This window comes from Danio rerio, chromosome 6 (genome assembly GCF_052040795.2).
Source record: "Danio rerio strain M-AB ecotype USA chromosome 6, GRCz13ab, whole genome shotgun sequence".
NCBI lineage: Eukaryota > Metazoa > Chordata > Actinopteri > Cypriniformes > Danionidae > Danio > Danio rerio.
In genome coordinates, this window is record NC_141026.1 from 4,798,553 (window position 1) to 4,823,341 (window position 24,789).

The 24,789-nt window shown below is 37.7% G+C and overlaps 1 protein-coding gene and 1 long non-coding RNA gene across 13 annotated transcripts in view; one reads left to right on the forward strand and one right to left on the reverse strand.

The window, feature by feature from the left end:
• The window catches only part of LOC147843314 (uncharacterized), a 22,818-nt gene extending 15,509 nt beyond the window's left edge, over nt 1–7,309 (reverse strand). Inside the window, exon 1 of the long non-coding RNA XR_015493103.2 lies at nt 7,228–7,309. This is a non-coding gene — a long non-coding RNA (uncharacterized LOC147843314). The remainder of the gene's footprint in view (nt 1–7,227) is intronic.
• On the forward strand, nt 6,753–24,560 carry trim25l (tripartite motif containing 25, like). 12 transcript variants are annotated; one of them, XR_015493017.1, is made up of 21 exons: nt 6,753–7,437; nt 10,128–10,223; nt 11,456–11,689; nt 12,932–13,091; nt 13,188–13,250; nt 15,908–15,946; nt 16,030–16,068; nt 16,191–16,232; nt 16,336–16,398; nt 16,473–16,541; nt 16,631–16,696; nt 17,670–17,738; nt 17,849–17,908; nt 17,995–18,066; nt 19,174–19,233; nt 19,833–19,904; nt 20,307–20,324; nt 20,452–20,517; nt 21,680–21,745; nt 21,837–23,592; nt 23,949–24,560. XR_015493017.1 is itself a non-coding variant. In XM_087256458.1 (20 exons), exons 1-20 carry the CDS (start codon nt 6,784–6,786, stop codon nt 22,409–22,411), a joined length of 2,583 nt encoding a protein of 860 aa, XP_087112584.1. In that variant the 5' UTR covers nt 6,753–6,783; the 3' UTR covers nt 22,412–24,560. The 12 variants fall into 12 exon arrangements, 7 of the variants coding, with proteins under 7 accessions (XP_087112584.1, XP_087112586.1, XP_087112585.1 ...); XR_015493018.1 differs by having other exon boundaries at nt 21,837–23,557; nt 23,993–24,560; XR_015493019.1 differs by having other exon boundaries at nt 21,837–23,433; nt 24,070–24,560.
• The last annotated feature ends 229 nt before the right edge of the window (nt 24,561–24,789 follow it).

The window sequence follows — 24,789 nt, forward strand, 5'->3', positions numbered from 1 at the left end:
CGACACGTTGGCCCAGTGGCTAGCACTGTTGCCTCACAGCAAGAACACCGCCAGTCCAACCCATTGGGCCGGTTGGTGTTTCTGTGTGGAGTTTGCATGTTCTCCCCGTGTTCGCGTGGGTTTTCCCCGGGTTCCCCGGTTTCCTCCCACCGTCCAAAAACACAAACCATAGCCAATCGATTAAAACAAATTATCACCCAATACAACCTGAGTTTACACTTCTCACGGTGACAAGCAGGGGAGTTCTCGAGACCTACCTGACCTCGAATTCCCCTCTCGCCCTTCTAACGGGAGGGATCCCCAGGCTCGAGGAGATTACGAGCTCAGGGCTCTCTCCCGGGACAGCATGCCAAATACGCTTTATTGATTATCAGCTAAGTGTGAACTCTTGAAATTTCCACTGGGTGTAAATAACAACCAAAGAAATCTGTATATGCAAAGAAAACAAAACGTATTAGTTTACAAATGAAGTTATAAAATGAAATGACACAGGAAAAAAGTGTTGAACACATGAAGAAAGGGAGGTGTAGAAAGGCCAGACAGCAGCTGAATCTCTCTGTAGTTCTTCAGCAACTCTCTGTCCTTCCTCAGTGTAAATGAATATCAGCTGCTTCAGTAAAACATCTATATTAGCCAACCCAGGATCCTTTTGAAAACGTATTACTATATATATTTATAGAGAGAACCAAACACTTCCCAGGAACTACGCTTTTTTTTTTTTTGCAGTTTTTGTTTTCGTGAATTCACCAGAGGCTGTTGTGCGCTTTTTCAAATCTGAAATTTCTCTCGTGGGTGCTATTCGCGCCTGCTGTTCTCGATTAAATCAACCAGAGGCCGCTGTCGACTGACTGACTCACCAACAGATCTATCCCCCACCCTTCCCCTTCCCTAAACCCAACCAAATGTGTATTTAAAAGCAATCCGGAAAAAGAAAAGCCCCTGATTTTTACCACATTTTCAGATTTTACCACATTCTCACCGTGTTATTCATCATTCATTTTCTTTTCGGCTTATATTCGTCTCTTTTTATTATTCTGCGGTCGGCACAGCAGAATGAAACACCAACTTATCCAGCACATGTTTAACACAGCGGATGCCCTTTCAGCTGCAACCCAGTACTGGAAAACATCCAAACACATACATTCACTACAGCTAATTTATTCAATTGACAAGTCTTTGGACTGTGGGGGAAACCGAAGCACCCGGTGGAAACCCACACGAACAGGGGGAGAACATGCAAACTCCACACTAGGCATGGGCCGGAATAAGATTCTGACGGTGTGATAACCTTGGATAAAAATTTCACAATTTGACAGTATTACGGTATTGTGATTACTGCTTTGATATATATTCTTTTAAAATGCCGGGGGAAAAAAAACTAAAATTTCCCCCCTATGAAAACTATATATTATATATATTTTTTAAAGATTGATAATATTTTGGAACAGTAAACATGTCAGGCTAAATAATGAAAATGAATCATTGACTTCTGCTGTCTTCATTAGTTAAAAAAAACACAGATTTCTTTACAATTTAAATGACATCTTTGGAGATCTTTTCTGCTGGAGAAACTGCTGTCCTAAAAAAACAAAACAAAAAAAAGTAAATAAAAAATTACACATACCTTAGGCCCGGTATTACAGAAAATTTTGCCGATTTTAAAACCTGGAATTTTCCAACCCGCGGTATACATTGAAAACAGTTATCGTCCTATGCCTACTCCACACAGAAATGCCAACTGGCTCAGCTGGGATTCAAACCAGCAACCTTCTTGCTGGGAGGCAACAGTGCTAACCACTGAGCCACCTGCCATTGTGTAAATATTACACAATAAGTGGTAACTAACTTTAGTCTAATTGTGAATATGAGTAAAAAGTAGTTTACTTTAATTAAAAGTACTTAATCAAGATGACATATTAGCAGTGGTTCTCAAAGTAGGGGTCGGGACTCCTTGGGGGGTCCCGGGACAATGACAGGGGGTCGCTTGGTGATTTCCAAAATTCAAATAAATTTCATTAAACTATTAGAATTGCCATATTTTATCTATAATCAATTTTTAATATTAAAAGACAACAACATGCAAATAAAAAGCCATCAGCCTTTTAATTCTTTTTTTCGAACTATTGGTGTGTTTGCGTTAGATTAACAACACTGCATTCAAGAGTTCACACTCAGCTGATGACTGTTTATAAAGCTTGTCTGGCATTCTGACCCGTGAGAGGGCCCTAAGCTCATAAGATCCTCGAGCCCAGAGCTCCTTCCCGTTTGCAAGGCGAGAGGGGAGTTTGAGCTCAGGTAGATCTGGAGACCTCCCCTGCTGTAGTAGCTAATAGTGATTGCTCTTAAGAGATAACTACTTACTAGGAGCATGGTGCCAATTTGGATTAGTCAGTTAACTTGAATTGCATGTTTTTGGACGGTGGGAGGAAACCAGGGAATCCACTTTAGTACGTGGAGAACGTTTAAACTCCGCACAGAAACGTCGGCTGGCTTGGTAAGGACTAGAACCAGTGACGTTCTAGCTGTGAGGCAACAGTGCTAACCACTGGGCCACCGTGCCACCCATCTAGGAAAGGAGGAGGAGTAGAAGTGGAAGGGGGAATTCTTCAAAACGAAGATGGCTGTTATATGGAACTTAGGGTATTTATAGTGGCTCAGGAATCGTCTGAATGGTGAATCATAAATTAAATAATGCGGGGCCGGCTGTGATCAATCATAAGCACGTGATCCTCTCCAAATTAGTTTATAAATAACTTCAAATAGCGTCAGCTGCAGCAGATTTTATAGCACCAGGTTAAACTTTGACACCTTTAAGGCAATAAAATACATTACAAATAATACAGGCTACTACTGAACATTGAAGATGATCATGGTGGTGGTCTCCAAAATGACACCAATAATAGGTTATATGCCAAGCTAGTGCCGTTCCCATGCTGATAAACTTCTGGTTATCTGTTATTGTTAGTTTTTTTTTCCATTTCAAACGATACCTTTTACAGCAGGGGTCACCAACATGGTGCCCGCGGTAGCACTCAAGGATCACATGAGTTGCCGTGGGCCTGTTATAAAATTAGCTTACCAGTAAGCTGCATCTAATATTTTTTGTAGCTATTCTTTTTAAATCACACTTGCAATGGTGTAAAATTAAAAATGACATTAAGTTATATATTTAAAAAAAAACTTTAAAAACAATTTCAGACAAATGAAGTGTTGCATATTGATATCTATCGGTTTCCAATCATTGTTGACAACTATTGTGAGAAGCAAAAGATTCAAAGTAAATCGGCACACTGCCACTTTAGCTCTCAAAAAATTTTATTTAGTCAAAATTACAAAAACACTGGGAATATTCCCAGTGTTTTTGTAATTTTGACTAAATAAAATTTTTTGAGAGCTAAAGTGGCAGTGTGCCGATTTACTTTGAATCTTTTGCTACTTATGTTTGTTTTTTGATCGTGCACCTGCCTTCAAGATTTTTCTAGATGTGCGCACATTTCTGTTTTTTGCAACTATTGTGAGAAATCATTAACATGATCAGTGTCTTCACATAGATGAATATCATTAATTATTAATAATAACATATAATTAAAAGTAAATTGAGCAAATTTGTTATTAGGAAGTGTGTATCAAGCTAGTAGCTTTTCACATTAAACGATACCCAAGAAGTAGCTCTCAGTTTCCAAAAGGTTGGTGACCCCTGTTTTACAGCATCGATGTTGTAATTTAAACACGCCATTTTTTCAATGGCAAACAGCTCACAGGAAGCACTTAACCCAGGTTACAGGCAAATTAAAAGTCCTATTAGCATGCTTCGGCATATACCCCATTGACTTCTACTGAAAACATTAGGCCCTTTAGTCTCTATAGCTTAGGTTAATATAATAAATTACTATATAAACTATTAAAGCCTATGGTTGTTAGCCTGTTGCACTTTTTGTTTTGTCTATATGCTCATGTTTATATAGGCCTATAGTGTGTGCACCTTTGTTAGTTTATAACCACTTCCGAGGAATGTGGGGGTCACGAGTCACTGGCATTGTTATCATGGGCTGAATAGTTTGAGAACCTCTGTATTAGAGGATGTAAGGTAAACCCATTTTGGATGAGCATGTGGTGTAGAAATCAGCTCAAATGGGTCTCTGGTCATGGATATTTTGATGATTGAACACAGATGAGAAGTTTTAGAGCCACAAACGTCCATTTGACACGCGTGACACCAACACCAGACTATGTACTATGAGGAAACTTCTCAAGAACCTGACGTGGATTCGAAGAAATGCTGATTATGCTGCCAAATTATTACGATCGCCTTGAGTTCTACAGACGTAGTCAAGTCCGTCAATGCAAACACACACCCATGATGCTGGTTTGAGTCTTTTAGAGGTTATAAAGTCCCTCAAGAGCATGACATCGTCAGCGTCGGTGAATAAAATAATGGTGAAAAGCATGAATGATGTCTGTCCTGAGACTTTATTAGTGACTGCTCACAGACCGAACAGAGACTCACAGGCCCATTAAGGTCTGATTATTTACTCGTTTGTTTTCATTTTAGTCTGTGATGTGTGGTTGGTTGAATGAAAGTGTAAACCGATGGTGTACATTTCCATTCAGAGCACTTTATATTAATTTGCTGTGGAATATTGTTTGGGTTTTTTATTAGCTACCGGGCCGCTTGGACGTGGATGTAATCATTTATCATCATTAAACACGTAAACACAGACAGAGAGTGTTTTTTTTACTCTTAATCTCCCAAAGATCAATATTAGAGCGAGAAGGGTGAAGTTATTGAGATGCTTTTTCTCATTGTGCCAGAAAAGGTTGCCTGAATTCACCCTACAGTGTCTAACTAGAATACAGTAACAGTCATGTGAGGTGAACGAAACATTTAAAGTTAATAAAGATTGCGTCAGGTTCTGCTTTGTAAATTTCCTGTAAATAAAACCTGTTATATTTTTAAAAGATTACAAATAAATATGAAGAAACTTGTTAAAGTCTGCTTGGAATCTAAATGTACACTGCAAAAAATGCTTTTCTTACTTAGACTTTTTTTGTCTTGTTTCTAGTCCAAATATCTAAAAATTTCTAAATCAAGAAGAGTTTTCTAGACAAGCAAAACATATTGTCTTGTTTTGAGAAACAATATGCCAATATTAAGTGAGTTTTTCCTTAAAACAAGCAAAATAATCTGCCAATGGGGTAAGCAAAATAATCTTACGTCAAAAGAAAAAACAAGATTAATTTGCTCACCCCATTGGCAGATTATTTTGCTTGTTTTACGGAAAAACTCACTTAATATTGGCATATTATTTCTCAAAACAAGATAATATGTTTTGCCTGTTTTGAAAATGCTTCTTGATATAAGAAATTTTAGATATTTAGACTAGAAACAAGACAAAAAATCTAAGCAAGAAAAGCATTTTGCTTTGCTCACATTGATTGTTATTATGAAGGTGAACATTTATTCAGTGTTCACCAGCATGGACCATGCCATACTTTGAGCTAGACTTTATTGTAGGGATGAAAGGGATGGCATGGGAACAGTGGGACAAAGGTAAAGTAAGAGGATAAACAGTTTACAGGCATTTAGGTTGATCGTAGGATGCCTGGAGACGCAGAGTGGGGGAACCTTCTCTGTAATATTTACAGTGGTTGGACCACCTGATTCAACCTAGGAAGGATCAGAGGGTTATAAGGATTGTAAATGGGAAGCAAGAAAATATAGGGAGAGAGGGTGGGTTTGAGAGAACGAGAAGAACAGTGCGGCTGGTCTGCCTTAAATAAGTTTTAGGGAGTAGTGACTGGTTAAGGAGGCAAAGTGAGGCGTGGTGCCACTGTATACTATACAAATTATGTGTCCAATCTTTTTTTTAGGCTACATGCAAAAATAACACCTATTTTAAACGAAACCTGTTTTGTGAATACTTAAGATGTCTATCGGTGTTCTAGAGCTAAATATATATTATATAGAAAGCTAATATTGAAGAAAGCCATTTTTTACTATAATAACCCCCACCCCTTCTTGTTTTGATGACCTTATGGTGAATCAAGCGTTTATTAGGGGAGTCAATCCCACCAAAGCCAATCTTGAATAGAGGACTTGCCACTTGTCATTATTTGGTTAACATCGCCCTCTGCTGTCAACACTCGTCGTTTCTGACTGAAAATACAGTATGTTTGTTCTTTAATATCTGGAATGTGTGTGTGTGTGTGTGTGTGTGTGTGTGTGTGTGTGTGTGTGTGTGTGTGTGTGTGTGTGTTTGTGTGTGTTACTCTGTATGTGAGCAAAATTCAGAGTATGGGACAGGTCACGATTTTTCTTTACTTCTTATAATACCTCTTGTTCTTGTAAAATTAAAGTAAAAACCGATTTTGTTATGCAGACCTGGCAACCCTGTATAGAACCCACATAACAACGCTCAGGTAGCCGACTAGTTAATTGGCGCCAACTTTCCTGCAGGCAAACGCTTCTCAAGTTTTTCCTCAGAAAAATGTATCATGCGTATTTTAAGACGTTTAAATTGTAAGTTAAACTTAACTATTTAATTTATGTATGTTATAAGCGTTTTAAATTGTAACTTTATTCTGTCACTTGCGTATGTTGTCGCGCAAATCATGAAGGGATGCACACGAGGCCTGATTTTCTCCCCAAACCTGTTCGGTTAGTGAGTGTCTCACCCACAGCCGGTCAAACTGGAGAGACAGACACTCACAGCTGGAGCACTTACACTGAGGAAACTTTATTAAGTTAATTTGTTTTATCTCGTTTGACTTTACACCCTCAAGATGAGTGGTCGCCTTTGGACCGAGGAACAGTTCAACTGTCCAGTCTGTTTGGATCTTCCAACCGACCCCGCGACCATCCCTTGCGGCCACAGTTACTGCATGGACTGCATTGCGGATTATTGGAATAACGAGGGAAGGAAAAACGGCTCCTACAGTTGTCCTGAATGCCGGCAGACCTTTAACCCTCGTCCCACTCTCTGCCGGAACACAATGCTGGCCGAAGCTGTGGAGCAGCTCCGCCGCGGTACCCTCAGCACCGCAGGCCGCGAGTCCATCAAGAGCGCGCGGCGAGCAGCAAACTCCGCGTACGAGAAAGCAAACAAAGCCACCAAAGCCACTCGGAAAAAGCTGCCGGGTTCAGCCGTGCCATGTGACCGCTGCCCGGAGCCCAAAGCAGCCGTGAAGACATGTTTGGTGTGCATGGCCTCGTTCTGCGAGACTCACCTGAAGCCCCACAACACGCAGGAGAAGCTGAAGAGCCACGAGCTGATCGCGCCCACCGGAGACCTGAGCCAGAAGATCTGCCCCGAGCACAAGTATCTGCAGGAGTTCTTCTGCCGCTCCTGCCAGATGTTCGTCTGCTGGCTCTGCACCAGCAACCAGCACAAGGGCCACGAAAGTGTGTCCACACAGGCCGAGAGGTCAGACAAACAGGTGGGAAAAAACATCACACATAGACATCACCTATATACTGTAGAACTCCAGGTTAACTATGTTTATATATTATAACTTTAATTGTTAAAAGCTTTTAGTTACTAGTTAATTAGTTCAAGTTTTTGGTAACTAATAAAGCTATGGAGCGAAATCAGTCTCAAAAATAATACATTTACAAAATAAAATTCATACATCCACAACACAACTAACATTTACGAAATCCATTTTTGTACATTTAAAACACGATGCCAAATTACACAAATCTTATTCGTGAATTATAAACATGATTTATAAACACACAAATCCAATATGTACATTTCAAAAATACTTAAATCCAATTCATAAATTCAAAACAAGATTATAAAATGCACAAATCTTTTTCGTAACCTCAAAACAGTTCATAAATACACAAATTCATTCATTTTCTTTTAAGCTTAGTCCATCTATCAATCCGGGGTCACCACAGTGGAAGTCCCCCGCCAACTTATCCAGCATATGTTTTACTCAGCGGATGCCCATCCAGCTGCAACCCATCACTGGGAAACATACACACTCAATCACACATATACACTAAGGAAAATTTAGCTTACCCAATTCACCTAATCCGCATGTCTTTGGACTTGTGGGAAACTGGAGCACACAGAGGAAACCCTCGCTAACACGAGGAGAACATGCAGACTCCACACAGAAATGCCAACTGACCCTGCGATGAGGCGACATTGCGCTACGCACGGCCCCCACAAATAAAATTCGTAACCTGAAAACACAATTCATTACACAAATCTAATTCATTGGTGGACATATTTATGCTTTTTACCTGTGAATTCACAAATTGTGTGTTTACAGATTGACAAGTTGTGAATCGTGCTGTGCATGTATGAATTTTATTTTTGAAATGTTTTATTTTTGAGACTGATATGGCTCCATAAAGTTATGCTGACTCATATATAATAACTATACATATAAACCTGAGTTGAACTGAATAAAGTAAACCATCTTCACACATATTATTAGGCAAGGCAAGTTAATTCATATAGCACATTTCATCCACAGTGGCAATTCAAAGTGCTTTACATAAACAAGAATAAAAGAAACAAGTACAAGAAAAAAACAAATAATAAAAACGAGTAAAAAACAAAACATAAAAACAGGTAAAATGTGATATAAAAGAATGAAAAAGAAGAGAAAAACATAATAGTGGGATCTGTCAGACGCAGCACAGTGCTCATTCAGTAAAGGCACAGCTAAACAGACGTGTTTTCAGTCTTGATTTGAATGTGCCTAATGTTGGAGCACATCTGATCATTTCTGGAAGCTGATTCCAGCAGCGAGGGGCATAGTGGCTAAAAGCCGATTCACCCTGCTTTGACTGAACTCTTGGAACTTCTAGTTTATATGATCCTAAAGATCTGAGTGATCTGTTAGGTTTGTATTCAGTGAGCATATCTGTAATGTATTGAGGTCCTAGGCCATTTAGTGATTTATAGACTAGTAATAATACTTTTAAAGTCTATTCTGAATGTAACAGGGAGCCAGTGTAAACACCTGAAAACAGATGTGATGTGCTCTGATTTTCTGGTTCTGGTCAGAATCCTGGCCGCAGCGTTCTGGATGAGCTGCAACTGTCTGACGGTCTTTTTAGGAAGACCAGTGAGGAGTCCATTACAGTAATCCACCCTGCTGCTGATAAAAGCATGAACAAGTTTCTCTACGTCTTCACTGGAAACAAAGCGTCTGACTCTTGCAGTGTTTTTCAGATGATAGTATGCTGATTTACTCACTGCTTTATGACTGTTGAAACTCAGATCTGACTCCAGAGTCACTTATTTTTTGTTGTTTGACCCTTAGTGCCAAGGTACGGATTTAGATTACATACAAACGTAAGGGGAAGATGCTTAGTAACAGCAACATAAAATGTCAATGTTGGCACCGTTAAAGCTGCATTATAACTTTTTAAAAATCTAAATTTACAAATTTAAATAAATAAAATAAAAATAAAAACATTTCTAAAAAAACATAAAAGTATGCCTCATCGTATTGCTTGTGAGTTGTCGGTATGAATTTCCCAAGAAACTGCACTCCATGCGTGATTACGTCATAGTCATAAATAAACACGTAACTTCATAGTTGTAAATAAACACGTACATTAAAAACAACTGCAAGTTCTGAAACGAGATTGCAAGTAAAACGGCAATTATACACTACCCAAAATAACACAGTACATGAAGAAAATAACTAACATCAACTTAAAAATACATGTAAAAATGTAATCCTGTTTCAGCTATTCTTATATGTAGACGACGTTCACAAAAATATACAAGTAATGAATAAAATATTATGAATAAGTACAACATTACCTTTAAAATAAAGAAGAACATTTTTAAATAAGTAATAAAATCATTGTAGTGTTGTACATTTCAATGCTTAACTGCTGCTTTGCTTTATCTGGCATGACGTCACTAAACCTCAAAAAGGATCTTGCGTAGAAACAAGACGTCATTTAGAGTAATCTTCATGGTTTAAATAAAACAGACTCGCACCACTTTAAGCTTTTGCATGACAGGCTGTTTGAACGTGTCATTGTGGTTAAGTAATGATGAACTGATCTACTGTTTCTCTCACACTCGTTCCAGTCCACATTCCTTTCTATTCTGAACTTTGCTTTGTGTTAATCTTCATTGTTGTGTCAGAAAGAGCTGGGCGCAGTTCTGTCAGAGAACCATCAGAGGCTCCAGGACAGAGAGAGAGAGCTGAAAGACATGAAGAAAGTCGTAGACACGCTCACGGTAAACATTCAGCACACCCAGGAAACAGCTCACCTGTTAATGAGTGACAGAAAATTATTAGGCAACATGAATAATAAACTATTTCAAATATTTCCCAAGTCATAACATTTTTTTTTTTACCATATTTAATTAATTCCTTCGTTTATTTATTTTCCTTCAGCTTAGTCCCTTTATTCATCCGGGGTCGCCACAGCGGAATGAACCGCCAACTTATCCAGCATTTGTTTTACGCAGCAGATGCCCTCCAGCTGCAACCCAGTACATGGAAACACCCATACACTCTCATTCACACACATATAATACGGCCAATTTAGCTCATGCAATTCACCTGTAGCGCATGTGTTCGGACTAGGAAACCCACACCACAGCGGGAAGAACATGCAAACTCCACACAGAAATGCCAACTGACCCAGCCGGGGCTCAAACCAGCGACCTTCTTGTTGTGAGGCAACATTGCGAACCAATGAGCTTTCGTGCCACATTTACTGTATTTCATTCATTCATTCATTCATTTTCTTTTCGGCTTAGTCCCTTTATTAATCCGGGGTCGCCACAGCGGAATGAACCGCCAACTTATCCAGCATATGATTTATGCAACGGTTGCCCTTGCAGCTGCAACCCATCACTGGGAAACACCCATACATTCTCATTCACGCACATGCACTACAGATCAATGGTCAATATTATTAGCCCCTGCATTATATACAAGAAACTATTGTCCTATGTCTTGGCTAGTTAACTCAACTTTAACCTAATTAACCTCGTTAAGCCTTTAAATTGCACTTTAAGTTAAATACCAGTATCTTGAAAAATAACTAGAAAATAAGACGGCACGGTAACTCAGTGGTTAGTCTCTGAGTTGCCTCACAGCAAGAAGGTTGCTGGTTTGAGTCCTGGCTGGGTCAGTCTGCATTTCTCTTTGGAGTTTGCATGTTCTCCCTGTGTTGGCGTGGGCTCCGGTTTCCCCCACAGTCCAAACACATACAATATTGGTGAATTCATTACACTAATTGGCCGTAGTGTATGAATGTGAACGAGTGTGTATGGATGTTTTTCCAGTACTGGGTTGCAGCTTGGAAGGGCATCTGCTGTGTTAAACATATGCCTGATAAGTTGGTGGTTCATTCCTCTGTGGCAGCCTCTGATGAATAAAGGGATTAAACAAAAGGAAAACGAATGAATGCATAAGTAGTACATTTTTATAGTGTTTATGTGTGTTTGTTTGTGCGTAGCGCTCCTCAGACATGGTGCGAGACGATGCGGATGCTGTCCTCTCTGAGCTCCAGGAGTCAGTGCAGCGGATGCTGGATCTGCTGCTGGATGTGATGGTCTCCAGTGGGCAGGAGAAACTCACAGAGGCCCAGGAAGTGGTCAACAAACTGGAGGCCGAAGTCAAACAGCTGAAGAGAAAAGACGGAGAGCTGAAGGAGATCATCAACTGTCCTGACAATATACACTTTCTAAAGGTCAGATGACGTGGAAATTAGATTAATTAGGGTTTTTTTATTTTGATTTATCATGAGTTTTTTTTATATAAAATACACATTTTTGAGGGCTTACAAAAAAAAGTTAATCTTAAAGTTATTGTCTGTGTCACTAAGTTCAGACCAGGGTTATTATAACTAACTAAAATTAAATAAATTTTAATAAAGTAAATAAAAGGTACAAATATAAAATAAAGTGAACTGTATTTCATTTCATTTAAATATTGAATATTTCAGGTTTTCATTTAGGGGTTGCAATCTATTCTCAGTTGTTTGAAAAAAAAATTCAATAATCAAACAAATTATAGGGGCGACGCAGTGGGGCAGTAGGTAGTGCTGTCGCCTCACAGCAAGTAGATCGCTGGTTCGAGCCCTGGCGTTTCTGTGTGGAGTTTGCATGTTCTCCCTGCCTTCGCGTGGGTTTCCTCCGGGTGCTCCGGTTTCCCCCATTGTCCAAAGACATGCAGTACAGGTGAATTGGGGAGGCTAAATTGTCCGTAGTGTATGAATGTGTGTGAATGAATGTGTGTGGATGTTTCCCAGAGATGGGTTGCGGCTGGAAGGGCATCCGCTGCGTAAAAACGTGTTGGATAAGTTGGCGGTTCATTCCGCTGTGGCGACCCCGGATTTATAAAGGGACTAAGCTGAAAAAGAAAATGAATGAATGCACAAATTATATATTTTATTACACATGTTATTATATATTTGAAATATTATATTATATTATTACATTTTACAGCATTACTGTAAAGTCTATTAATAATATATATTCTGATTTTATATTGTAAACAAGTCCAATAAAAATAAGCAAAAAATTAAGGTGTAAATGAAAATTAAAATTAAAATGTTGGTATAAAATACTATGAACACATAAAATTTTAGCTAATATATTTATGTACATATTTGTAACTCTGATGGTTGAAATATATGAAAGCAACCATTTTTCCAACATTTTAAAATATATTTTATATTTAATTAAATATGTTAAATTGTTTGTTGGGCCAACACTGTGGCTCATTGGTTAGCACTATCACCTCACAGCAAGAAGGTCACTGGTTTGAGCCCCAGCTGGGTCAGTTGGCATTTCTGTGTGGAGTTTGCATGTTCTCCCCGTGTTGGCGTGGGTTTCCTCCGGGTCCTTTGGTTTCCCCCAGTCCAAAAACTTGCGCTATAGGTGAATTTAATAAAATAAATTGTATCATGATGTTGTCCCGGTCTCCACAGACATATCAGACTCTGTGTTGTCCGCTGGAGGCAGGAGAACTGGGAACTGTGACCGCCAACCCTGAAGCCACCTTTGATGCCGTCAGGAGCGTCATTGTCCAGTTTAGGGAGAGAGTGGAGGAGATGTGTGACCAGGAGCTGGACAAGATCAACAAGACCGGTACACACAAACACACACACACACACACACACACACACACTTAGAGCTGAAGTGGTCAGATGCATATGGAGGATCATTATCTGTGTTTCTCCTCAGTCTACAACACAACAGCGTTCACAGTGGCAGAACGAAACGGGCAGAAAACTGGCATCATGAAACGTAAGTGGATTTCATCACACAGCATTTGCTTTTCTGAAATAAAACTCATTTGGTCATGTCTGGTTATTTGTTTGTTTTAAATGAAGTTTCACAAACTAATTTCGAGAGGAGCACGTGATATGATTGACTGCAGCTGGCCACTCATCTACACTCATTGGCTAGCCAATCGGATCGATCCAAACTCACTATAAGTAACCTAGCTAAGAACTACTCCCTTATCTTCGTTTCCTGAAGAAACCCCCCATCCACCCCTTTTCCTCCTTTCCTCTTTTGCTGAGGGGAGCTCTCGAGAACACCTGACCTCGTACTCCCCTCACATGCTTTATGGACCTGGCGGGAGCCATGGGCTCAGCTATCTCCGAGCTCAGGGTTCTCTCCCGGGACAGCATGCCAAACCTGCTAACTTGCTAACAAGTTGTCAAACAGTATCTAAGTGTGAACTCTTGAAAGTAAAAAAAAAAATAAGAAAAAAGGTTGGTCCTGTATTAAACAACATTTTATTTATTAAATTAATGTTAATTATTATATACATTTTATTATATCTAAAAAATATTAATGAAATAAAAACAGCGTTCATTAGAAATGTTTTACATTTTATATTTTACTTTTTATTATTAAATTTATGTTTCCCAGTGAAACATGCTGGATAAGTTGGCGGTTCATTCCGCTGAGGTGACCCCAGATTAATAAAGAGACTAAAGCCTCCTTTCCACTGCACACGACAAGCGACAGACATTCATGAAAGTCATTCATTTCCAATGGAGAGTAGTCCGGGAGCTGCGTCGAGTTCCAATCATCTCCGTATGCGGAAAATTCGGATCCGAATTGAGCTGCGAATCCGTTGAAATATTGCGAATCCGTTGAATACTGCGAATCCGTTGAAACTCCTGAGACTAGACCGTATGCGACCTGCCGACCGGATCTGATGTATTCCAGTGTTGTCCAAGCAGATCTGTGCATGCAAGATGAGAAATAGGAGTTTATTTGGTTATTTTTTTGAATTATTAAAAGTCTATATTAAAAAAAACTTTTCTGTTCATAAATGTAAGTAAGAAAGTAATAAATATATATATATTTTAATGTTGTCTCCACATTCCCTCCAATATTTTAGTGGTCTATGAGTTTCTAGTATTCATTCGTCCATTAAACCATGTAAACGCACAGAGAATAAAGGCTCTTGCTTTTGCACTCTTTTATTTCGGACACGTGAGAATCAGCTTCTCCCCCGTGATGCACGACAACACTGAAAATACTGTGCGACTGCCACAAGGTGGCGTATTCCAACAGTCGTGTCCAAATGTCCTGTGCAGTGGAAAGGCGGCTTAAAGCCGAAAATAAAATGAATGAATGAATGAATGTACTATATTTATTTTTATTACATTTATTTAATTTTATATAAATAATATTAGAATGAAATTATATATATATATATATATATATATATATATATATATATATATATATATATATATATATATATATATATATATACATACACACACACACACACACAGTTGAAGTCAGAATTATTCGCCCCCCTTTGAATTTTATTTCATTTTTTAATTATTTCCCAAATTATGTTTATCAAAGCAAGGAAATTTTCACAGTATGTCTGATCATTATTTTTCTTCTGGAGAAAGTCTTAGTTGTTTTATTTCACCTAGAATAAAAGCAGTTTTTCATTTTTTAAAGCCATTTTAAGATCAATATTATTAGCCCCTTTTAGGCAATTTTTTTTCTATAGTCTACAGAGCAAATTATCGTTATACAATAACTTGCCTAATTACCCTAACCTGCTTAGTTAACCTAATTAACCTAGTGAAGCCTTTAAATGTCACTTTAAGCTGAATAGAAGTGTCTTGAAAAATATCTAGTACAATATTATTTACTGTCATCATGGCAAAGATAAAATAAATCAGTTATTACAAATGAGTTATTAAAACTATTATGTTTAGAAATGTGTTGAAGTAAAAACTTCACTTTGTTAAACAGAAATTAGATGAAAAAAATAAACAGACGGGTTAATATTTCATTGGGGCTAATTATTCTGACCTTATCTGTGTGTGTGTGCATATATTTATACAACAGTTCTGTCTGGTTCTTGAATCTGATTGGCTGATAGCCGTGATATATTTAAGTAATATCAGCACCTGTAAAGCCTCTTTACCCTTTGTGTATTGCTCCGCCCACATACAGCCAGCAAAAAGCAGACACTACAGATCTTAAGTTTAAAAGATGCTTGCTCAGCTGTTAACTGTCAGCTTATGATTTGAATCCAACGCCGAAGAAAGTAGTTCCTCATACAAGAGGGTTTTTGAGACTCTCCATGTTTGATTTTGTTTTTATATACACAATTATGCCGTCAAACTGTTGTATAAATGCAATATCACACTTGTAGCAGTGCGATATGGCTGTATATCAGCACTGGTTCGGGCACAGAGGCACTCAGCCTGCGGCCTCGTGCCAACGCGCGCCTCCCACCAGTGCCGATATACAGCCATATTGGACTGCTACGAGTGTGATATTGCTCATATATATATATATATATATATATATATATATATATATATATATATATATATATATATATATATGAGCAATGTTATTTGTCTATAAAACTCGTTTTCTTTACACTCAACATTGTTTTTGCATCTCAGTATTTTCTGGGAAGGGAACCAGAGCTGGTCGTGCACAAGGTACATATACAATAATCAAAATCTGTTCTTTATTTTTCATTTCATAATGTCATAGAATTTCTAATGTATGTGAATATCTGTAGGACCTCCTCCACTGCCGTCAGTAAGCACACGAGGATCTGGTAAAACATTTCAGAACTGTATTTCATTTTTCATTATTATTTTATTATTATTATTATTATTATTATTATATTTAAATATGCAGTAATTTGTTGATTTCTTCTCTTTTGTTTTATTTCTACAGTCAACACACGCACACAAGTCAGCAGAACCAGTGAGCCAAGAGGTGAGACTGTTTAAGTAAATCTGGTTTAACTTCAAATGGGTTTGTATGACCGTGTGTAGGATTTTTACTAATCTTTTTTTAAATCAACAAATCTTTATATCAGCTAACAGAAGTATTACGAACCCTCAAAGATCATCAAGATCGCCGAGAGAGGAGCAAAACGACAGTAAGACACACTTCTCACACTTTTGTTCTCTTGTATTATAAAAATGTGTAAAAATGCAGCGTCTCTTTCCGCAGCCAACAGAAACCAAAATGCAAGGACACAAAGTGAAACACAGAGAAGAGAAGAAAGAGAAAGCAATGATGGTGAGGAGGAGACATTTTTATATAAAGTTATAAGGATAAACATACATGTGTCTAGTGCTGTTGTGCTCATGGTTTGTTTAATTCTTCAGCAGACATCAGGAGTTTAAATTCAGTGAGATCAAGAGGGAGAGCGAGAGGAGAAAACAGAGATCAGGGTGAGAAATAAATACATAAATAATAATGGTTTAGGCTTAGTCTCTTTTTCAGAGGTCACCACTGCGGAATGAACCACCAACTATTTTAGAATATCTTTTATGAAGTGGATGCCCTTCCGTCCACAACCAAGTACTAGGAAACACGTGAACACGGCTGCTGCGCTCGTGCATCCAGGTTAATCATGAACAACTAGTTGCACTATCGCGGTCTGATTGTGTTTCAATCAAGGTTTATATGCATCAAATACATCTGTGCCAAACATCTCAACTGACAAACATATTAACAATTATACAACCGTATAGCCGATTTAAATGTATGCATTGGCATGTACAGCCCTAATTAGTATGATTATGTGAAACTCCATATAGATACATGTTGCAATGATTTCGGGTACTTGCTTAGTGATGCACGCGCACATATATGCACAATCCTTAAATGCTCTGCTGACTTGGACTATGTAATACCTGTTTTATAACTTAAAACTATCAACAACCACCACTGAGCTATAGTCTAGCGATCGTTCTTAACGCTCCGTGGTGGATTTTGGCATTGTCTATTTCACATGAGATGGCGGGGGTGAGTGGAAGAAACCAAGTTGCGGGGGAATATTTTCTACAGAAATAATTTATGATTTCTTATGTGGCCCGGTACCAATTGTTCCACATACCGGTACCGGTCAGCGGCCCGGTGGTTGGGGACCACTGATCTATAGCTCATGTCTTTTGACTGTGGGGGAAACCAGAGCACCCGGAGGTTGCGGCTGGAAGGGCATCCCCTGCGTAAAACATTTGCAGCAATAGTTGGTGCCTTATTTCACTTTGGCGACCTCTGATAAATAAGCCGAAGGAAAATTACTGAATTTTTCCATGGGATGAAATGTGATCTATATATCTTGACATTTGAGTCAGTTCATATGTTGTTGCTTTGTGTTTTCAATATCATATTGGCCCTGATTACATGTTATATTTACAGAAAGTGAAAATCAGACCTCTCAAAGACGTCAGAGTACACAGAGCAGAAGTACACGAGATGAAGAACAAGGTTTGATTCATTATTAGTTCATTAAATGAAAAACTTTAAATGTAGTCTCAGTCTCAATTTATATATACAATTCACACAGTATGTTAAAGCAGTTTAATTATCATTTCCAGCAGACCGCTGGAGTTTGAGTTCAGTCAGATCGAGACTGAGGAGAGAGGATAAAGAACCAGGTGATGCTTTATTGGTGTCTATTATTAACCTTTAACAGACGCCTTTAGAAATAACTTCATAATTGTGTCTGTTTCCCCTCTAACAGTGAATGGAGGATCTCAGAGTCCCTCACAGCAAAGATCAAACCCTGCAGACAGACAGCAGACAGCCAGACAATGTATAAGACATCACACACACACACACACACACACACACACACATTCACAAGTCTGTTTTACCATCTTAGTGAGGACATTGCATAGAATTTTATTGCAGAAACAAGTGCTAATAATTATAATATAAAGAGTTAAAAGCCCTTTTTAATTAGTGAAGTCTGGTGAATTGTCCTAACTAGTGGGTTGTTTTATATCTCACTATATAAGGGAGGATGACTGAGCCCTTGCCAGTATAGCTAAACCTGCACACACATAAACACATGTTGGCAGTAGACGTAACGTATAATGTATAGTAAAAATACTAATTATATAACTCTACCACTAAACCCAACCCTCGTAGAAAAACTGGCAAAATTGGAATGTCAAAAGACACAAGTAAGTTTTTAATGGTTTTGCATTATAAGGACATGCCTTGTGTCCTCATAATGCAAAAATGCTTAAAAACATGCTTAATGATGTCTTTTGACATTCCAATTTTGACACTCACCACCTTAATTTTGTAATACTTAGTTCATATCCATGTCATTAATATACAAATTTCTCTCCTTTTACCGCAAATTTCACTTTTACTGCACAAACTCCAGGATGCGCATTAAAAAAAGGTCATGTGATTTTGTTAAAAGAGATCATGTGATGCTTAAAATGTGTGTGAATGGGTAAAACGTCAGGCTGAGCACATTATAAAACATCTGAAATGTTGTTTTGGTCAGTATAAAAAGCCTTACCATTTCAGTATTAGTGTTATTATATTATTAATGACCTCCAGAATCAAGAGCGCCTGTGCTCCGCGTCTGACAGCGTCAAACGCCACTGCACGCTCACTGCTTGTCAGGATTGTCTTCTGAGGCGCATTCATTTAGAAAAGTGTGATGCAGCTTCTCCTACTGCAGCAAATGCAGTTTTTACTGTTGATATTTGGTGCCAGTTAATCAGGAAGTGACGATTTTGTTCGCTTTGACTCGTTGGATGGAAACGATGCTTCATTCGCACAACCTTTATGCGATAATCGAGTTATGCGCATACAGTTTATTCGCATTTTTGGATGGAAACATAGCTACTGTTTGGTTTTGAATGTCACTTACAAATGTCCTGATTCTGCTCTTCATTAGCGGACAGATGGAGTCTGAGCTCTCTCTTACCCAGAAACAGGAGGAAGAAACAGGACACAGGTGAGCTCAGCAGAGCCTGTTTTACCTGATATTAACATGTGTTTTCAGTAATATTATCAACAGAGATTCATTATAATTTCTGCCTGACGTTAACATCTTCATGTGTGTCTCTTGGTCAAATCTACAAACATATTAAACCCTATTTACAGCTGTATGGTCTATCTGTGATCAGATTGACAGAAATCCACCTTAATACCTGGTGTAAACATGGCCTAAATTAGCAATTATGATAACTTCTATTTATGTTATTCTTCTGTCTAAATATTGATAAATAAATAAGCTAACTAATTGGTGGCAAACACATTCCTAAAATACTATACTCTTACAAACATACAGGAACATAATGAGTTTATATGCATCAGGAAATCTTTACCGGTCATTCTTGTTTGTCTGGCATTTGATAAACACCATTTCCTGCTCATGATGTCTGTGAACTGTAGTATTAAAAAATATCAAGTACCTCAAAATGTCATTTGTTTTATGTTGTTCAGCATGTCAAGCAACGCAGAGCTAAATACGTTTTCATGCTTATTATCAATCATCCTTACATGAAATTATTACATAACACGTGTCATATTTAACATTTCCACTACTCACAGTGAAAGAGGCCACGCCCACTATACCGGAGGCGGAGACAACGAGGCCTCGTAGCCCCACCTCTGCCAGTGTCTGTAAGTCACTCACAGAACACTGATGATTGATTATCGATCCTTTGATACTCAAAAACAGCCTATTTTAAAACACTTTATTTAATTTTAACTGACACAGAGTGGATGTTATGCTGTTGTTGTATTAAACAACAATAAACAAGTTAATAAAAAGGGTTGAAAGCTTGGGGTAGGATTTTTTTCTGAAACAAATAAAGTCAGTATGTAGCACGGATGGATTCAATTGATCACTACAACAATGTTACAAAAAAGTGTAGCTATATTTTAAATCATTATAATATTTCACAATATATATATATATTTTGTATTTTTTATCAAACAGATTCTGACCATATTTGTCTTTGTCTGACAATATATTGTTAATTATATAAATTATTGTTAACTATATCTGTGTTTTCTTTGTAGGGGGAGAGCCAACAGAAGGTAATGGCTGATTTATTTATTTGTTCATTTTTTGGCCGCTTTACAGTTATTCAGTCATAGTGAAACTGATTACATTCAGGGCAGCCTGATATAAACAACTCAATGTTTTTATTCTTCTGTTGTGCAGTGAATCCTGCTCTGTTCCTGGACTCACCTACAGACAATCCCTTCATCAATCCAGCTTTCCCTACATGTCAGTATTTACAATAATATGTTTTATGTTATTTATATGATGGATGGATGGATGGATGGATATATAGATAGATAGATAGAAGGAATAAGAGATAGATTAAGAGAGATAGATAGATAGATAGATAGATAGATAGATAGATAGATAGATAGATAGATAGATAGATAGATAGATAGATAGATAGATAGATAGATAGATAGATAGAAGGGAAGATAGATAGATAGATAGATAGATAGATAGATAGATAGATAGATAGATAGATAGATAGATAGATAGATAGATAGATAGATAGATAGATAGATAGATAGATAGAAGGGAAGATAGATAGATAGATAGATAGATAGATAGATAGATAGATAGATAGATAGATAGATAGATAGATAGATAGATAGATAGATAGATAGATAGATAGATAGATAGATAGAAGGGAAGATAGATAGATAGATAGATAGATAGATAGATAGATAGATAGATAGATAGATAGATAGATAGATAGATAGATAGATAGATAGATAGATAGATAGATAGATAGATAGATAGATAGATAGAAGGGAAGATAGATAGAAGGGAAGATAGATAGATAGATAGATGGATAGATAGATAGATAGATAGATAGATAGATAGATAGATAGATAGATAGATAGATAGATAGATAGATAGATAGATAGATAGATAGATAGAAGGGAAGATAGATAGATAGATAGATAGATAGATAGATAGATAGATAGATAGATAGATAGATAGATAGATAGATAGATAGATAGATAGATAGATAGAAGGGAAGATAGATAGATAGATAGATAGATAGATAGATAGATAGATAGATAGATAGATAGATAGATAGATAGATAGATAGATAGAAGGGAAGATAGATAGATAGATAGATAGATAGATAGATAGATAGATAGATAGAAGGGAAGATAGATAGATAGATAGATAGATAGATAGATAGATAGATAGATAGATAGATAGATAGATAGATAGATAGATAGATAGATAGATAGATAGATAGATAGATAGATAGATAGATAGATGAATACATACAATAAAGGAGGGATTGATAGACAGAGAGAAATATAGAAAGAACAATGGACTGATTGTACAGAATGATGGATGGATGGGCTGATGATCATATGTCATATGCTGTTGTGTGTTTGTCCTCCAGTGCGGGAGATTAACATTGACAGCATTCAGGCTGCAGAGCCCAGAAGCAGAGAAGAGTTCCTGCAGTGTGAGTTTATCATATCCTCCAGCATCTGATCCTCTGCCTGACCGCCCTTCATTCTGCTTCAGTCTCACTCTATGTTTCTCCTGTGCATCAGATGCTTGTAATCTGACTCTGGACCAAACCACAGCCCACCGCCGTCTGCTAGTGTCTGATGGAGACTCGGTGGCCACCCTGCAGCAGACCACACAGCCATACCCGGACGTCCCGCAGCGCTTCGATGGCTGGACGCAGGTGCTCTGTCTGCAGCCGCTTACCTCTGACCGCTGCTACTGGGAGGTAGAGTGGAGGGGGCGAGGCTCATCTGTGGGCGTGGTCAGTGGGTCCATGCCTCGCAAAGGGGCGGATTCGAGGGCGGGGCTTGGGTATAACAGCCAATCATGGAGTTTGGAGCTGTCTGACATGTGCTGCGCAGCCATGCACGCTAATCAGAAGGTGGAGATCCCTGTGACCTACAGCCCTCGTGTCGGGGTGTTCCTGGACAGGAGCGCAGGGACTCTGAGTTTCTATAGCGTGGATGACGAGCTGCTGCCTCTTTATAAGTTTCAGGGCTCGTTCCCGCAGTCGCTGTATGCTGCGTTCGGGGTGGGCTGTGGCGTCGGGGTCGGCCTGGATTTTGCCATGGGGCAGTTCAGCTCCACTTCAGACAGCATTAAAATATGTCCCTTGTGAGCAAAACAAATCTTTTAACAAAACAAGCGAACATACAGTACATCAACTCCGCATTCTCCATCTAAAAATTAATTTTGATTCTAACGCTTCTAGTTCACTTTTTGATTATTGTCCATAATTAGAGAAATCTTAATATTTTATAAAAAAATACTTAATACAGGGCTCGAAATTTGTCACGGTTTTGGTGGCATATGCACCCGAAATTTAAACTATGCGAGCCCACAATATATTTGGGAGAATTTGTGCGACTGTATATAATGGTTGTAGTGCTAAAAACGTGCTGAATTGGTCTTCCCTACCGCGTAGACCTTATATTGGTTCATATTGGCTGCCAGTCACTCAAGGCTTTCTGCCATCAGATGACCGGGAGCTTTTATGACCACAGGAAAATGCAAACGGCTAAAGTTTGAGGAAGAAACAATGAAAAGTAGGCGACACAGGTTTGCAAACCCACCTAAAGTTACAAATAATGACACCGATGATATCGATCATGTGGTGAATGTTCATTCACCAGCCGAGATCAACCGAGTGTTCAACCAACGCACATTCAAGACAGCATGATAATGAGAAATGTAATAAAGTGTTAGAATTGTTGTGATTGACGTCATTAATAATATTTTACAATTATTGGACGTTAATTTTGGAATTATTGCACAAATATCAATACCGCATCACAGCATTAGATATAGTTGTTTCTGGTTTTTGTTAGTCCTGATTGATGTTGTTTTCAAATACAATAAATTTGTTAATATACAATTTGCAGTGGCGCTTATAAACTTTTGGTGGGTGCTCCTAAATTTTGGAATTCGGGAGCACCGGTGCTACTAAGTAAAAAAGTTAATTTCGAGCCCTGTAATAAATAAATACAACAGTAAATAAAAAAACAAATACATTATTACAATTTACATCAAATAAAAAATATTTAGGAGTGCATCCTTTTAAACCATTCATTCATTTTCCTTCGGCTTAGTCCCGTTATTCATCAGGGATCACCACAGCGGAATGAACCGCCAACAAATCCAGCATATTTTTTACACAGCGGATGCCCTTCCAGCTGCAACCCAGTACTGGGAAACACCTATGCACTCACAATCACTACATCCAATTTAGTTTATTCAATTCACATATAGCGCACGTGTTTTGAGTGTGGGGGAAACTAGAGCACCTGGAGGGAAACTCATGCCAGCACAGGGAGATTATGCAAACTCCACACAGAAATGCCAACTGATCCAGCCGAGGCTCAAACCAGCAACCTTCTTGCTGTGAGGCAACACTGCTAACTACTGAACGACCGTGTCGCCCCTCCTTTAAACCATTGTTTAAATTAAGCAAAATTACATCATAATATAAATATCCATGACACAACCAAAACCATAAAATATTTCATTGATATTACAGTAATATCATTATTATTATTATTGTAATATAATTAAGAAGTTTTTGATTAATTGCCATAATTTTACAAATAATTTAATATATAATGAGAATAGCGACAGTGGTTAGCACTGGTCGCTGGTTCGAGTCCCGGCTGGATCAGTTGGCATTTCTGTGTGGAGTTTGCATGCGCTCTCGTGTTGGCAGGGGGTTTCCTCCGGGTGCTCTGCCCACAGTCCAAACACATGCGCTATAGATGAATTAGGTAATTAGGTATTTCCCAGTACTGGGTTGCGGCTGGATGGGCAATTAGAATTAGGATTTTTACTTAATTAGCTGTCAGTGCATTTGTTATTTTTAAAACTGGGATATAATTATGTAATTTCACAATGTATTAAAAAAAGTTAAAGCAAAAAAAGTGCAAAATTACACAAAGTATTTTATATTTCTATTTTTTTGGTATGCAAAAGATTTGTTTTCTTTTGATTTTTATTGCCCCCTTTTTAATGTTTTTATTTATTTTTTTGGCTTGTTGTTCACATTTACAGGAACATTAATGATAATTATTTCATCTGAACAATTTCTTTATAAACAAAAAATGTACATAACCTAAAAACAATTCTTATTACTATATGTATGCCAATAAAATACTTCATGGTTTTGTTTGTGTTATTTAAATTGTAATGTAATTATGCTTGTGCAACAATAGTTTAATGGATGCACTTCAAAATGATATTTATTTTATTCACATGACAGTAATAAAAATTAAGATGTTTTTAATTGTCATCATTTTACAAATCAAGAATATCACATATAATGATAATTAGGTTAGATTATTATTATCGGGATGTCATTAACATGTTACAGAATGGTTTACATTACAGTAATGAGGATATTTCTATTGTATATTTGCAAAATAAATAAATATATATATATATATATATATATATATATATATATATATATATATATATATATATATATATATATATTTATATTAATGC